Source organism: Phalacrocorax carbo, chromosome 12, assembly GCF_963921805.1.
Source record: "Phalacrocorax carbo chromosome 12, bPhaCar2.1, whole genome shotgun sequence".
Classification (NCBI taxonomy): Eukaryota; Metazoa; Chordata; class Aves; order Suliformes; family Phalacrocoracidae; genus Phalacrocorax; species Phalacrocorax carbo.
Genome location: NC_087524.1, coordinates 15,640,036 through 15,657,821, shown reverse-complemented (window position 1 = coordinate 15,657,821; position 17,786 = coordinate 15,640,036). Strand labels below are relative to the sequence as shown.

Here is a 17,786-nt window from a genome sequence, read left to right as displayed (position 1 = left end):
TGCCTTCCCCCAGGTGCCCATCTCAAAAGCAGAACTTGTCAGAAGCACTTCTATAGCTGGACACCACGAGACGCATATCAACTCTGGGCTGAGTACAGGTATGATAAATCATGATGGAGAAGGAGTGGCTTCAGCCCTGAACAGATGAACAGTTTTCTGACCAATTTCCGGGCAGGGGACAGAGAAAGCGGTGAAAATTTGGTGTTCTTCCTTTCTTTTTAAAATTCCCCTGGCCTGCACAACAGTGCAATGTTTGCAGTACATGCAGTCATGACAGAAGAGCAGCTGGGTTCATACTTTTTCTCCCCAACTCTCTGATGATGAATCATACTGCAGTAGCAGTCACAGCTAAGTACTGACAGCTGCAACCAAGCTGTCCCTGGCTGCAGACAAGGTGGCAGGACAAGACAGTGATCTGGGCCTTGCTTGGACTTGTGCTGGAAAAAAAAATGCTAAATTGGCTTGCTCTGGGAGAGAGGACAGAAAGGCTGCTGAAAGTCAGAGCTTTGCAAAAGATGCTAGGCAGCACTGGCAGGGAGAGCCTTCTGCTTTTTCATCATGCATCATCTTCTTTTATTATTTAGGAGATGGGACCCTGTTGGAAAGTACTCCCTGACGATGCCTTCACCAAGTATCTCCTTAGGTATTCAGCCATTCTACATAGATTCTCATAGGAAATCAGAATAAAATATGCCTCCTGCCTGCCCATGGCAGAAGCGCACAGGAACAGTTTCATCTCATTGCAGTGGCCAATGCTTACACGTGAAGGAGAAATGACTGCTCTTATTTTGGATATACCTTCTTTGATGGCATCTTTTTCTCCCCACAAAATGAAATCACCTTTTTATACAAACCAATTAAGCGGTCTTGGCCCAGCTTAAAAGCAATGAAGACAATTTCCATGCCAATAATAATATAGAGGGAAAAAAACAAGAAAAACTTGGGATGTTCCAGTTGTGTATCTCCAAATCCAATAGTTGTCAAGGTGATAAAGCAGAAATAAAAGGCTTCCTGAAAATCCAACCTGGTTTCCCAGTTTGGAAGAATAGCAGCTGCACAGGAGATGTACACAAAGATAACTAGCACCATTAATACAATGGGCACATCTAATTTTTCTAACTCTTTCCCTATTTTGTCAAAATTCTCAATTACTCTGGACATTGCCTTTCCCCTGGTTAGTTCGGGACATGAACTCCATCTCTCAATGCTTTTATTTCTTGCTGGTTTTGCTTGTTCATTCTCTCTGGCAATTAACATTTCAAAAATTTCAGCATTGCGATATTTGATTGGCTTCCTTTTAACACCTGGCTGACTTTTCAGCACTTCCATAATAGTCAAGGGCTCATTGATGACTACTTTAGACTGTTCTCTGGATTTCAGTTCATCCCCTTTGTTACATGTGGATCCAGAACAGAGTTTAGAGGCTAGAATTCTTGACTGCAGTTTTCTGAATTCATTGTAAGACTTGGATAAGACAGTCGCAAGGATGTCTCCCATGTCTGTCAGGACCAAGAACATCAGAGGGATGCCAAATAAAGCATACAGCATACAGAGATATTTTCCAATCCGTGTCACAGGATAGGTATTACCGTAACCTTGAACAAAAACAAAAAGAGGAAGAGAAGGGAGACAGAACATTGTGATTTATTAGGTATTCACATCCTCTGAGATTTTTATTGCTGTCAATTTTAAAAGTCAACTTTTAGTCAGAGCATACTGTTCTTTTTGGCTTTGCTTTGAAGCTATTAAAATTTCTGAGTCTCAAATGCTGGTTATTAATGCAGGCATCCTATCTCTTCAAGCACTTGGAGGTTTGGAGTTCGCCAGCTCTGTTGAATTAACTCTTCCTACCTTACCTGCACCTTGTTGGCTGTTTGACCTAACTGCCTGACAAGAGGCCATTTAGGGAGGAGAAACGAAAGGTGTGGGCCAGCCCAAGACCAGTGTGCAGCCTCTGTCCTGCTGGAGACTGTTATGAAGATTTCCTGACCTGGGAATCTTGGTTACAAGGATCCAAAAGGCAAGACAGCAAGTGCGGTCTGGGGCCCACGGGTCCCTCTGCAGGGAAGTCAAGCTGAGGGCTGAGCTTAAAGACACAATAGCTGGTGCTAGGGAAAGCTAATGGACTGTTCATGAGGAGCTGGGGGATCATCTGCCGGCCAGCCTCCAGCATCTCACAGTACGACTGAATGATTTCTGGGGATCAAACGCCCTGAGCTCTGGGAAGATTCAGAGCTGGATGATTGTAGAATAACAGAATCATTAAGGTTGGAAAAGACCTCTAGGATTATCAAGTCCAACTGTCAACCCAACACTACCATGTCTCCTAAACCATGCCCTGAAGTGCCACATCTACATGCCTTTTAAATACCTCCAGGGATGGTGACTCCACCACCTCTCTGGGCAGCCTGTGCCAGTGCCTGACCAAAATTGTCTGAATTTTGAAACCAAGACAGCACTATGGATCAGACAGGGACAATGAGACCCATACCTCAAACTCCATTCATTTGCCAAAACTATTTGTGACGAAGAGTAAGCTAGTAACAGAGTTTGAACTTGTCCCTAGTCCATCAGATCTAGCTGTAATGGCACATGTTGTGTTGACATTATGTTTGTACTGACTTCACAGTTTTCAGAGTCTCTTAAATGTATTCAGAAAAACAAAGGATCAAGTGAGGAAGCATAGGTATATCACATAGGGAAATGCATGTTTATTCTAGGGTACTAAAGCTTACAAATACCAATTACAACAAATAGGGAAGTACTATCAGATGCATGGCCTTTATGATACATAAAACAGTAGCAAAAGATATGCCCTTTCCCTAAATTAAATTTGGGTATTTATGTTTCCTTCCTCTAACATATTGAGTAGGAATTTTAAATTTTAAGTTAGTGCTTTTCCATTACAGTGGGAGAAAACATCAGCATTATATTAATTGTATTAAGTTTTAACAACCATTTTTCTTCTCATCCTCCAAGAAGACATAAAGCATTTCTTCTCTCCCTTCAAAAACATAGTTCTTTTCTAGATAATCTTCCAGGCCAGGTACTTAGCCTGTAAGGTCATTAGCTCACATGCTGAGGTATGGTTTCCTTCATTTTCTTTGTCCATTTATGTTTGTTTTCACTAATAGCTGCCATAGCCTTTGATCTGACTCCAACCTTGTCCCTCCTTTGCTGCGAGGCACTGAAAAACTATTTATTCTCTGTCACTCTGTTCCCTACTGGCTAACTGGGAATACTAATCCTTACTGCTGAAGCAGTTGGGGAAGATTAATTATTGTAGTTATTGTACAGAATTCTTTTCTTTTTTTTCTCAGTTTCCATGCATTAAAAATACATAGTGCAGTTTCAAGGGTTAAAACTTATCTTGAGTTTAAATTTAGCTGTCCAGAAATATAGCCTAGCTGAGCCACTAGGCAACCTCCATGGGCAGTGAAGAGGTGGCAGTTCAGACCACTGATCTTCAGACTGGATGCCTTGCTTCTCCTACATAATTAAAGAAGGTAGCCATGTTGACTCTAATCTGAAGTGATTTATCAGTTCCTAATACTGCAAATAACAAACCCTCCGCAATGGCAATAGCCACCCATTGGCCACAAATATTCTAGGTTTCCTATTATCCCAAAACTTGGCTCAATACCTGAGGAAGCTGTGTTAATGCTTAGTGTTATGAAGGCCAAAAATAATGGCAGTTTAGAAGTAAATGTTGAGTCTGTGTGTATGGGGACATTTGTAAAGTCCCATATTAATGGAGATGGGTAAGTATACCCAGGCAAGACATTTCCAACAGCATGGTTTTTCATCAGTTTGCTGAAGTCAAAGCTTTCTGTTAAAGTGTCCTCTTTCAAAGGTTCCTAGCTATTGTGTTTGTACTAGGAAATATTCACTGGGGTGAGGATTCAGGTCTGCATCTCCAGTATGTCTCTGACTACCTAGGTGACTCTCTTCAAACTCAGGGGCTGCAAGAAGCTGAGTTTAAACAGTCACCTAAGATATCAGAGTCTGAGGTTCAAGCCTCTGCTGTGACTGAGGCAGCACACAGGGTCTCCTACATGCTCCAAGTGAGTATACTAACTCTCACACTATTCCTTGTACAGGATAAGCTCTTTTTTATGGTTCAGTTTTTCTTTTGCATTAAGATGCATACCCATGCTGGGATCTTGAGTATATCCTATATCTTAATGCAGTAGAGAAATGTCTTTGCAATTTGATACAATGCTGGGGGACTATTTCCCATCCAGCTTTGATTCTGACAAATATAGATAGTCAGTGTCTGTACTTGCCAGCATTTGAGAAAGATTAGCAAAGGGTTAAAGTAGCTTTGGGAATGAGCATGAGAAGTTGTATTTAGGAATGCAGAGGGAGCCAAAACCAGAAGAGAGGTTTCTGTTTGATCTAGGTCCTCCTTTGAAATATTAAGTCAGAATGAAAGATTTCAGAGGTGTGACTTAAACATTGTCATGTGCTCTTAACCCAGAGAAGTGTGAACAACAACAGCATGGTTAATTACAGAGTCATAGATTTACAAAGCTGGGTTAGACATAAATAACAGGAGAGCAATTGAAAAACAATATATGCATAATGAATTACCTCTTCCAGTGAAGAAAACATTACCCAGCATAACATACAATGACGAGAAGGATAAGTTTGACTGAAAAAATTGAGCTTTCTTTTTACTTCAATATAATAGCTTTGTGTATGTACCATATATGAGTATCTATTACAGTATTCATGTAATGATGCAGCTAATTAGCATGTATCATCACGATTGACTAAATTCTCACTTGCTTCTGTGACTCAGCTGCATCTCTGCAGTCTGTGTTTGTAGAACCCCTTGCATACTCGTCGTCAATACTCAGAAGAAAAAAGAGGGTTTGGTTTTCAGGGTTGATTTTTTTAATTCCCTGGAAGAAATACATTAGAGAAAGCAACAATAGCAATTGATTCTGCAGGGGGTTACATTACCTCTGAACTTACCCACAGTTGTAAATACTGTGCAACAGAAAAAGAGAGACCCAAAGAAACTCCATATATCTTTTGGATTGACAAACCAGTCTCGTTCAGCCGCGTTAAGCAGTGCATGGATTTTTTCCTTAAATATCTCCTCATTTTCTGTCATGTTATCTGTCACGGTAACAACAAGACATATGGTAAGTGTTTGCAGACCACCACTCAGGGAGCACTGTTATTCCAGTGAAGTTTACTCCAGCTGAGGATTTGTTCATAATCTTTCAGAAGATAAAGATATTCACCTGCCCTCCAGCCCACTCCCCCCCCAAAATTGTGTGGGTCCAGTGGCTCCAGTGAATAAACAAGGGACGAATAAACAAGCTGTGCTCCAACAAAGTCAAAATATGACACAAAAATAAGCACAAAGAATCAGGGCAGCAAGATTTACTCTTCAGCTTCCAGCCTGAATGTCCTATTTCATTTTGGACTCCCCAGGAGCTTGGTGTTCTTTTGACCCAAAGACACTAGAAACATGGGGTTGTCAGTGCACAAGTGATATGAACCACTCAGGTGGCACTGCCCAGTGTCCTGCTGTGAATCCCAGAGCCTGCACCCCTCGTTCCTTCTCCCGTGGCTGAGCTCTGCTTGAAAGGACATTATCTACAGGGATGCTTGCCCCAAACAGATCATCATGTCAGCACAGCTACCTGAGTGAAAGTTCAAGTCTGTGTACAAGCCCCGATAGAGAACCAGGAGGATTTCTACCCCTTCTCCTCCCCTCTACCCCCTCCATCAGTACCACTGGGTCTGGGGTGCAGCACTGCACCTGCCTCCACCTGAGCATCCCATTGCCAGAGGGCTGGTAGGGAAGCTCCAAGCTGGGAAGATGGAGCTGGAGGAGACTTTCTGAGACAGAGGATTCAGTCCCCAGCAATCAGAGGGAAATACCATGAGAATCTCAGCTGCTCTTTAAGGGCTTTAGGTAACTTGGGAAAAAGGGAGAACACAGGCACCTCAGGAAAAGACTTTTCAGGCAGGAACACAGGCACCAGGGAAGCTTGCAGTCAAAAATCACAGCTAAGGAAGACAAGCAAACAACAGCAGTCATTAGCTGGGCAGAGGGGAAATCCTGTTTGCAGGTTCAGCTTTTAGTATTTTGAAGAATGTCTTCAAAAGACAAAAATCTCATTCAAAAAGCAAGAAGCTGAGAAACTCCCTCTACAGTTAAGTCATTTTGAAATTCCAGTACATACCTGATAAATTTCTGGAGATGTACCACAGATTCTGCAGAAATTTTCTATATCCTTCACTTAAATTGACCTTCCGGTTACCTTCTATGTGGGAAAACATGAGAGCCCCGAGAAAAGCATAGATCACAAGAGACAGAATGAAGCAGGCATGAGGAAACACTGCCCAAAATATTTTTTTACATGCCTTTTTACCTCGCAGAGACTGTGATGTTGATGCCATCCTAAGCTTGCTTTTTTGTTTGATTTTTTTTTTAATTTTGTGGAGAAGACACAGCTTTTAGAAACAAGGATGAGGATGTAAAAGCTTTTGCATCCTAGAAAAGCTTCTCCTGTGAAAACAAGGCTTGTTCTGCCTCAGGCTTTCAGATCACATGTCTTTGTAAGTGAAGATTGCACTATAGTCCCAATGGAAAAGGAGCACAACTAATCAAGCCTTGAAATATTTCTCAGTTGAGGATACACCACTCTATCCCTGAATTACTATTGATCAGCCAGTGCTGTAATGCACACAGATTACCAACTTCTGTGGGTATCCATTGGAGCCAACTAATTTTTAAAGTTTCTTGTTCTGAACTACATTTTTTCATTGATACAGTAGAAACATTTCCAACACCCAGGAGGGAAAATGCACACTGTAAGGGGTAGATTTCTTTAAAGATTTCTCCCAGAAATTAACAGGGAAATTTAAAATTAATCAAAAGAAGTGTTTGGAACTAATAGTTGTTGCCTCTGGGCAGGATGTAGAACAATGATTTTGTCTTTCAGATGGCTTAAAGAATCTTTCTATATATACCAAGTAATATTTGTAGGGGGATTCTTTTGAATTTTAAAGGATTTTTCTCAAAAGAGAGTCAATAAGGTTTTGCCCAGTTTTCACTTGATTAAAATCTTCCTATTAATTGAAACTCCCACTGACCTTAGTAAGCAAGAACTGCAGGATTCTGTTCAAGGTTAGTGGTCTTTGCAAACTATACCCAACTTTAAAAATAAAACCTTTCTTTTCATTCGTCACTCTAAAACACTTAGAGCAATAAGCAGTATCACTGCCCTTTACAACGTTAGTAGTGGTAGTAAGGGAAGTTGGACTCTACAGAAAAAGATGTTAAATATTTCATCTCTAGGAGTCTTTCATTAAAAATTGAAATAGCCTTGTGCAGCCAAGACTACTGAGCTGTATACAAGCATCATGTCCATACTGCAAAGAAATCCTACATGGTTACAGTGATTTCTTCTAGGTCAAACTCCCAGCAAATTGGATCAAAAGTTATTATATGCTCATCAATATGGAAACCCCCACTATAGAAAAGAATCTTTCAGGGCTAAGACAAAAATAAGCCTCAGTGCTTGCTACTTTTCTGGTTATCTGCCTTCTTGACTCAGTCTTGCTTTTTGACAACAGATTTATAGAGCCTCTTATTGCAGTCAATCTGTTTTTTTTCCCATTGACTTGAAACACAGGGTTGAAAGATGTTAATGTTCATAATTAATAAAAAGCAACAGAAATTCGTGAGAGAGTGTGCTTAGAGATAATGTACTTAGGTTTGGTGTCCTTAGCAGAGGAGCAAGGGACACAGAGAAGTCAAAGGTGCAGTCAGAAGAGCAAAGTGGCTGTAGGCAGTGTGGTGCTCTGGGGCTGGGTTCTCCTGGAGAGTTTTGTAGAGAGTGGGTACCACTGTTACATAAATTGATAGACTTTACTTGGATTTCTAGAGAAGTCTTCATTAAGTCCCCCTCCAAAGGTTTTTAAAGGTATTAAACGTCTATGGCATAAGAGAGAAAGTCTTCACAGGAAGAAATTAATGCTTAACAGAGAGGAACGAAGGGCAGGAGTAAAAGGCAATCAGAGATCTCTGGTGGAGTTATGCATGGGTCTGTGTTGGAGCTCTGCTGTTCCACACGTTCATAAATGGCCTTGGAAAGAGGGTAAACAGGGAGATGGCAATGTTTGCAGATGGCATGAAGTGGTTCAGAGTAGCGAGACTGAGGGTAGGTTGGAACTGTAGGAGGACCTGAGGATGCCTAGAAGTGAAATGCCAGATAAAAGCAATGTAGGTACACGTAAAATGGCATTAACAATCCTAACTTCACATACAGTGTGATGGGCTCTGGGCTGACCATCACCACTCAGCAGCAAGGTCTGAGTGTACAACATAACAGTACCACAAACACATCAGCCCTACAACTGATGGTGGTGAAAAGGCAAAGCATATGTTGGGAATTATGAGTTAAAAATAGTGACTAAACCATTGGACATCTATATACTACTGTACAAATGCCTGGTTTGCACATAGCTGGAGGAACCAATGTGGTTCTGGTACCCTGCTCTCAGATAGCGTATATTAAAACTGGGAAAATTTCAAACAACAACAAGGATGACTGAAGGTATGGACAGCTTTCAGACGAGGAATGACTGAGTAGTGCCCTTGGCCAGGGGAAAAAAAACATAACTGAGGGTGTATATAACGGCAGCCTTCAAACTCATGGGTGGTCTGGAGAGAGCAGGTGAGGGATCAACTATTTGTAATCTCTTCTGGGACCAAAACTGGGAACCATCAAATGAAGCAAGTAGAAACCTGCGTCTAAACAAATAAAACAGCATGGTTTCTCACGTAGCTGGAAAATTCTTTGCCAAAGGATGTTGGGTTTACATACGTTAAGGAACAAGATGGAGAGATGTTTAGAAGAACAGTTAATACTAACTACAGTCCACATGGGGTTAATAACACCGTGAACTGAAAATAGCTTGCAGCTGGAAAAGTGAAACTGGGTACTGGGCCAAATGGGCCCTATGTCTAGGCAGTATACTCACATTTATGTTCTTCTGAAAAAGCTTTTCACTGCCCAGTATGGTAATTCTGACATAATTTGTCCAGCAGATTTTTTCATCTACATCTCCGATATAAACCTCTTTCCTCCAAAGTGCTTTAAAATCGTCTCAGTCTCCTCCTACACATGGTAGGACCGCAAAGTATTTAGCAATTCCCAGGAGCTTCTCAGCCATTTGCAACATCAGGCTCTGAGCTTGTGACAATGATAAAATTTAATAAAGATATATCCAGAAATTATTTTTACATTATTTGCTTAATCTAAACCATTTCCCACTATTGCTGTATTACATATTTGAATGCAGTTGCTTAAAAGCAAATCCCACTAACCACAAGTTATTCCAGATTGAGTTACTGGTGCTTGTATTGAGAGCCTTTTTTTGCAATACACATTTCCTATTCACATTAATGGACAGCAAACCTGCACTTTTCCTAACGTCCATTTCTTTGATTAAGGCAAATGTGAGTGCTCTGAAGGTGCTGCTTGAAAGGAAAGTTTGTGACCACAGCTGCAAGGTTTAATTATTCCAGTACAAATATACATACGTTAGAATTCCTAATTTATCTGATGTTCCTGGTTTACAAAGGTTAAACCAAGAAGGTCACTGTTTGTGCAGTGAGATGTTTTTCAATAATCAGTAAAACTCTTCCTGCATCAAGGCATCTACCATGTTGTCAAAGGCCTGCTGTGTTTACCCCTCTTCTATGAAACACCATTGGATTCAGCATACTGTACTGGAAAATATTCAATAGTGTAAGGCCTTCCCCTTTTTTGAACAGAATCAAAGTGACTTGAAGGATGCCAAGTGGCTTATAAAAAAATGGCAATGGACTAAATTGTTTGCTTTTATTTGCATCCTGCATTGATTCTGATGGGAATAAAGGACTAAGACCTCAGCCTGACAGTACTTCATAACAACAAGAATTAAAAACAGTCAGTTCAAGATTGAATGTTAATAAGGATCGCGAAGGATTTGATCTATTGCTGTAGCATATGCCCCCAGAAAGTATTCCAGAATGCATAAGCTCACCCAAAAAATAAGTGTTTCTGTTTAAAGTTGATACCAGCCCCAAGCAAAAAAATACCCACCCCAAAACAACAAACACCAAGTAGTAGCTGTAGTTGCATTAAGAAAGAAATGTGAAGTCTGTGTAAACTTTAGATTTGATCCCCAGACATAAAGACACCCCACTTGGTGAGGAAGGCTAGGGGGATGTCAGTGAGGCTTCAGGAGTAATGTCCATGAGCACCTTCAAAGGACTGTCTCCACCTCCCACCCACCATGCTTACTGCTATCCCTCCCATCCCTCAGGCTTTTGAGACCTGTCCCTGTGGGATTTCAGCACACAGCAGGGCCCAGAACTGGTGCTGGCCCAAGCCCAGCCCCAACACAGACACAGAATATTTGTGCAGAGCGTATATATCCTGCTGGATGAGTGACACGTGCTTTTCAGGCATCCTGCAGTTATTTTTCTCCTCCCGACCCCAACCATATTTCCCTGGAGTATGAGTATCCCCTGATACCTCCTGTTCTTCCCACTACCCTCTCATACCTCACATTGCTGGGTTAGAGAAAGAAATGCACTAATTGGCTGTGTAGGGTCTATTGGTTACCCCAGGGGAAGATGTCGCTTCCTTTGTATCCATCTTTAAAAGTCTCAGCTTTGCTTTGGTCAAGTGCTTGAGCTTGTAACCTCTGGAAATATTTGAGAGCACTCAGGACTAGCATCCTGACACTGCATATAATGTTAAGTGGATTCAAAGATGTCCAGGACTTTCACCCTGAATAGGATCATTTCCTCTTTTATTCTTTGTTTGCACCAAAGCCAAGCAAGCAGTCCCACCATTTCATTTATGAGGGGTAAACACTCTTCATATGCCCCAAGACCAGCCAAGGCTTGGGTATTAGCCTCTGTTCCTCCTCTTTTTTTTAGCATGGATGAAGTCACAGCCAGAAAATACCTTTGATGGGAGGCTTTTTCACCTGGTGACTAAATAGCAGGACCAGCCTTCTTTTGCTCATGAGCTAACCAACCAATTCTTCATCCCTTCTTCCCCACCCCGAATCATTGCCTGGGTAGAAAGACTTGCCCTTCTTCTTTCACCCCTTGCCCAAACCCAAGCAACCAGCAATAGTCCAGAAACAGCAGAACTGCCCCCTCAGGCACACACCCCAAATGGGGGAAATATTACCCCTTTCTCCTTAGGGAACTGGCAGCCTCAATGTCTTCCCTCTCCCAGAGCTTCATGTGCGATTGCACCCAGGAGCCAGGGGTGCAAGCACGCGCGGAGGATTTGGTTGCTGCAAAGTTCAGGTTTCCAAAGCAGCAGAGCTCTGTGGCAGACGCTTCTCCCTCCTTCTGCTCCTTCTGCTATCTGAACCATGTGCTAAGTGAGAATACATTTGGGACTGGGAGGGAAAGCTGCTTCTGGACAGACAATGCTCCTCCAGCCCCTTTCTAAAGGGCCACGGAGAAGTAACATCAAACGCTGACAGATGCAGTGCAACAATTCTTAATCAGCATTCGGAAGGCTTTGCAAATAAAGCCCGGCCACCATCACCTCACAGCAATGTGTACGTTGCTCATTTATTTGCGTGATTCCTTTGAATGCTGTGATAACGCTTCAGGGTGTTATAACAAATGGAAAGGTTAATATCGCAATGAGTCACCAGTGTAAGACCCAGCCGCAAATGAGACACGGTGCAGGAGCCCTGGGTTTCCAGATAAGCAAAGGGGATTACTGAGGTTCAGCTACATGTCTTATGCCAAAGTCTTTACTGAGTTAATGTAGTGAACGTAATGCTAGTATAGTGGAGACTATCTCAGCCCAGTAGTTTCATTTTAAGGCAAACAAGCTCCCTGTGGAGAGATCGGAAAACTGCTTCTTTGGAATTTAATTAACATTAGAGCATGTGAGATTACATGCTGCATGAAAGCTAAGCATCATGATTCATGTCAACAGAGCAATTTTACACTATTTGAACTGGCAAAGCCTCCTTCGATTCAAGAAGACAAGTCTACTTTGTTCTTTAAAAAAATTATGTTTATTCTTTATTATTATTAATGTAGCACCATATCTTATGAGCAGTCTAAAAGAGGGGAATCTAAATCCTCAAATACAGAAACAAGCTTTTACTTGTAAACATCTATCAGCATGCATCTGAGACGGTCTCTGAGAGTGACATAGACCCTCCCAATTTTCAGCACGTGAAATACTAATGAAAAAAAATCTATCGGTCTTCTTTCCAAAGTCACATACATGTTCAGTTAAACAGAACACAGATAAGCAGTCATCCTTTGCAGGCTGTAGTATTGGCCAAGTATTATTGATAACATTGAGGTCTAACCTGTATTTGGAACATCTCCGAGGTCATTAAGGACAATTAATCCCCAAAGTACACTGCTTACAGTATTTTCTACCCTCAGCCATCCACAGCACTTTATAAATCACAAGCAGGAGTCTGTAGGATGCTGACGATCAGACACCTCTTTCTGCTTCCCATCAGTGGCAGTTGGACTGGACACAGACTAATGTCAGTGGCTCAGAGTTTCTTGAAATCAGGCTAAATTTTCCATCAATTATTTTCATCCCAATTTTCCTAATGACACTCTAAGCAATTTCTCTTTCCCTTTTGTGTGAAGTACTCTTACAATAGTTTTAAATCCATTATCCTACCACTCATTAGTCATTGCGGATTCAAGGGGTGGAAGATACTTTCACAGATGGGTGTGCCTTGGGACATCATCGAGTTGACACTTGTCTTCAAATTTCTTTCAGTTCTGCTGATTTACTTTAGCTCTGAGCAGGCATACATGAACTCTTCAAATCCTATTCCACCGATTTCAGCTAATACACCATTAATTATCTTACCCTTTGTAACGCTGGCCCTTTGAATGTTTTTAGCAGTCATGGGAATAGCTCTTAAGTGCTTTTTAGTGATTCAGTAAACAACATCTTACCACCTTAGCGGGGAACAGTCTTTCAAGCTCTAGATCCGTCAAGTGTAGCTTCACATGTTTAATTAGTTTAAGCCACAGTTCCTTGGTGATGCGATCCTACCTGGGTTGATGAGAAAGACTGCAATATTGAAGTGCTTTCTGCAAAATGTTTTAGTTTAGAAAGGAATGCATGCAAAATTGCCCATCTTTTCTGAGGAATTTCTTATAGTAATTGAGTGTGGAATGAAGTCTCTTCATCCGCTCTTCTCAAGAAAAAAGAAAAATCTTATAGCATTTCTGAATGAGTCATCTGGGCCTCAGGCCCCATGTGTAACGAACCTGGCAGATTGACGAAGACCACACTGCGCTCAGGGACCATGGGCTCTTCCCGAGACTGCCTGGCACCCAGACTGCCCATCACCAGCAAAAAGCCATCTAAATGACATTGACCTTCTCTACAGTCACTTGGGAATTTGAGATATATGGGTGGAGTAGCTCAACTACAGGATGAGTATAAATTCAGGGAGGGTTATTGCTTGAATCCTGCCAGGCAGCCAAAGCCAGCTGGTTGTATCATATTCTAAGAGATGGGGCTTTAGGGTAAAGCAATAGCTAGTGCAAGCTTGGACTGGGAATTGGGGGATTTCTCTTTTATCTAAACTAAAAGGTGTGAGAAACGTATCAGAAAGGAAAGGGTGAGCCATTGAGGAAAACATTTGTATAGGTGCTGTGCTGGAGGTTTCAGATGAACTCTGAAGGTCCTGCACACACAGAGGAGGGAGGAGGCAGACTGGAGATGACTGCATGTCCCCATGCAGTAATGCCTGTGGCAGTGCTGGATGTGAGGAGAAGCACAGCCTCCTGAATCCTACAGCACCAGGCACCTTTGCTCTGCCATTGCCATTCTCATGCTACAAGCGAGAAGCGGGTATGGAGCACAACAGCCGTACTTCACCCAAGGGGTATGTCCAAGTCCAGTAGTCTGGCTGGGAAGTAAGTGCCCCACACAATGGAGCTGCCAGCAGTCCTTAGCAGGGAGCAAGATGAGGAATCTTGGCAGGCTGCCTTGTGGACATTGCTGCCTTTTCCTTGTTTTTTCAGGCTAGCTGCTGATGAAAGGAGAACTGCAGTGGTAACCATTCTCATGCTGTCCTCTTATGCGATCTTCAAGAGGTTATTGCTCAGCTGCTCACCTCCACCCAGCAGTACAATGGCGTTGACTCTCTTTAGCTGTTGGGTATCACATAGTACCTGCTAGGATTTCTTGGTCTGAATGCTGGGACATTCTTCCAGATTATAGAAGACATCTCCCTGTGGAGGCATACACATATGCACCGAATTTCAGTAGTATTCAGAACTGAGTACATTCTCCTTGGATCACTGTATCCTTAAGGAGAGATCAAAGGGATCCTTTCCCCTACTCAGCCCCTTCCCTTCCTGAAAGCTGCTGGTGCCCAGAAGACTCTGAAAGAAGAAATACCTGGTAACAACGCTGAATAAGTTGTTAAAGGAGACCACCGCTAGCAGCTGGCTGAAATGCTTGCCCCAAAACAAACCCCTACCACATTACACCTGCAGATTAGCTTCTCTGGCTTATGAACTGCTTCTTAAATAGCTCAGAGATGCAGTACACAGCAAGAGCATGAAGCCCATAATCTAATTTCAAAATGTCCCAGGCCCCAGTTGCACGCAAACCTTGGAAACACACCATAACTGCTTCAGTAAATTCTGCCAGACTAGGATCCCTTCAGTAAAATATAGCTGCCATAACTGTATTGGCAAGATATGGCCAAACCACAACTCATGTTCTTTGCCAGCAAAACCCCTGCTGTAGAGCTCAACAAGCCAACACATTGCCTTCAGTGCCTTTGGTCAGGGTAATGTGTAATTATGCCTTCAGTAAATCCTGCTGGCATATACCACACCACTGCTGAAGGCCACTTCAGAAATAACTGTCCTGCAAAACCTACGGATCCACAGACTTTTCTGCTGTAGGCAACAGTTAGGTCTAACTAGAGCATTTTCCTCAAGCAGGGGAGCTGGTACTAGGTAACTGGGACATTATAATGCCTGCCCGCTCTGTGGCATCGGTTATCCCTCAGTGGGGCACACATGGGAACTGCATTCACCGATCCCACCACTTCTGCTGTGGGGTTACAGAAAGCTACAGCTGCTTCTCTCCCAAAGCCTAGGTCCTTGCTGGATATCACACACAGGAAAAGGTGGAGAGCTGTGATCCTTGCTTTTTACTAGACTGTTTAGTTAAAAGTGCTCATATTTAAGTTATTTTTGGCCATCTAAGCAAATATTTCTTGAGAAAGAGGCCATTCATGCTGCCTCAGAGCTAGCATCTCACTACTTGTGCTCTTGAGAGAGACAATCCTCTGTAGGAATTTTCTTGGATCATATTTGGGAGCATTTCTGTCTCATCCATCTATTTTTCTATAAACAGCTGCAGTAAATGCTGTATTTCAGGGTCAGATACATATCTTGCTCAGATTTTCCAGCTAATCTTCATGTGCTTTACTGAGCAGTTACTGTCTAGGTCCTCAATTTAGCAGTTGCTCATGGTGCATGTACCAAAATGTATCAGCTGAACTATTGGCCAGTCTTTAAGAACACTATGTAGAAAAAAAAAATAAATTTAGTTACAATTTCCCTGTTTGTTACATGTCATTAAATTGAGACAGATGCAGTATCTTATCCACATCCTGGAGAGAGTCCAGTGGAGGTCTGCTAAGATGTTTAGGTGTCTGGAGCATATGATGAAGATTCCCTGAAGAAATGAGAGGCATTTAGTGCAGAGAAAAGAAGTTTTATGGGTGAACTAATTGCTGCCTTTAACCATTTGAAGAGGATTACAAGGAAGTTTAAGTCAAACTTTTTTTAGAGGTGCACAGAAAAAGGACAAGGAAAAAGCCGATTAGACACAGAGGGAAAAAAAATCAGAAGGATGGTGGTTACAGACCAGAAGAGGGGCCCAGAGAGGCTGTAAAATCTCAGCCCATAGAGACTTTTAACATTCAGCTGGATAGGGCCATGAGAAGCCTGATCTATCTTTGCAGTTAGGACTGGAGACCTTCAGAGAGCCCTTCGAACTAAATTCTTCTATAATTCTATGTATTCTAGCACCACAGTATGTTTTGTTTCTTGTTCAGGTACAACTATTAGAAAAGAGCCATCTCTAAGAAATTAATCAGTTATTAGATCAAATCTTCCATAGCACAGTGACTGCAAAGCCTGCAGGGTTATAGTTGTTCTTTAAAACTCCAGCAAGAAGCCGGGTTTAAAAGGTCAGAGAGACAGCAGGAACCCTGACATCTGGGGCTGAACAAGAAGGATCCATATTTTTTCCTGAACATTTGTGATGGGGTACTTGCAGCTGGGATGGCTGTGCAGAAGTGGGAAACATAAGGAGGTGGCATCACAACCCACACTCAGAGCCCAAAAGCATAGATGGGAGCTCTGCGCCCCCACCCTTAGCTCTGCATGGCCTGAGCCCATGTTTCACAGATGGGGCAGGGGGGCAGTGCTGGCTCCATGCACCAGGGCCACCTTTGGGCAACATCAACTGGCACTGGACACTGGGCGGCACCAGTGATCACAGGGGACAGGACCACCAGACACCTATTTTAATTTCATTTGCAGATTTGTTTCATGTTAAAAGTGATTTGACCCAAACCACAATTTCCCCTTATTTTAGCCATGAAGTCATGCTTCCATGACTCACCCAGCTGTAGGTGGTATCTCTTAACACTCTTGGCTAACCCTCCTTTGCTAACAAACCTTGAAGGCAGAGAAGCATCTCTGGACACATTGAGGCTTGCAGCACTCCAAGTGCCAGTGACTGTGGTAAGTGTGCCCCAGCCAGAGGACAGGGGAGGACAGGATCACCCCTGCCCCTGCACCCCTCTGCCCACAGAGGGAATTCATGTCATGGCCTGGGTGCCTGCTCACAGCAACGGTCAAAAAAGTCCAACCCATGCTGGGCACCAATCACAGCAGCACTGAGCACCATCACGGAGCGTGTGCCTCCTTTCCTCTGCTCTCACTTCCCTACCCAAGCAGAGCACATCAGGTGGGTGGCTGCTCCACCTGAATCTCACAGTGCATCTGGATGGGAGGAGAAGAGCCTCTTCCATAGCCCTCACCTACAGCTGCTCACTCCCTGATGCTGGAGCCCAGACCCTGGATCCTACTGTTCAATCCAAGCTGCTGCAATACAGCGAACCTGACCTCTGAACTGGTAATACCTGAGCTGCTCAAAACCCTCTTTCACCCAGAGGGGACTAGATCCTCTCCTAACAGCTTAGATGGTATACAGCAATTTTTGGTGTGTTACCTGCTGGTGTGGTTCCCTGAATACTGCTCTCAGGTGAATAACTGATTTCTTTGCATTTAGTGATTCCTCTACCAGTTGCCCTGGGTAGGAACTAGAGACCTGCCAGGGTTTGCTGCAGGTCAATGTTTTTAAAAATATTTCCAAACTGAACAAGAGATTTGCTATAACCTGCACAATGTTGCAGGCCGGATGAGGCATCTTAAAACTAGGAGCTTTGGATATGTCTCAGGTTTGTTTTCAATGCACAAGAAGGGGATTGCCACAGGGCAGAGAGGGCCTCCTTCCTGAAATTTCTTTCCAGCAGTACAGAAAACCACTCTCCTTCCTTGCGGAAGGATGTTTACGTAAGTAAAAGTAAATTATCTTGGGAAGTGCCCTTTGTAGTTTTGGACCTTTTTCACCCTTTTGAAATGATCATAATTTTTGTTCATTAATTTGAGACTGAGGTTGCTTGCAGTCCAACACTAATAGCAG

The 17,786-nt window shown here is 42.7% G+C and overlaps 1 protein-coding gene across 1 annotated transcript; it reads right to left on the bottom strand.

Moving 5' to 3' along the window:
* Positions 1-783: 783 nt before the first annotated feature.
* KCNK18 (potassium two pore domain channel subfamily K member 18) lies at positions 784-6,887 on the bottom strand. Its single transcript, XM_064464481.1, has 3 exons — positions 6,201-6,887; positions 4,981-5,127; positions 784-1,595 (listed from the first exon to the last, which is right to left on the bottom strand). The coding sequence occupies exons 1-3, from the start codon at positions 6,421-6,423 to the stop codon at positions 784-786; spliced, it is 1,182 nt and encodes a 393-aa protein (XP_064320551.1). The 5' UTR covers positions 6,424-6,887.
* Positions 6,888-17,786: the final 10,899 nt, after the last annotated feature.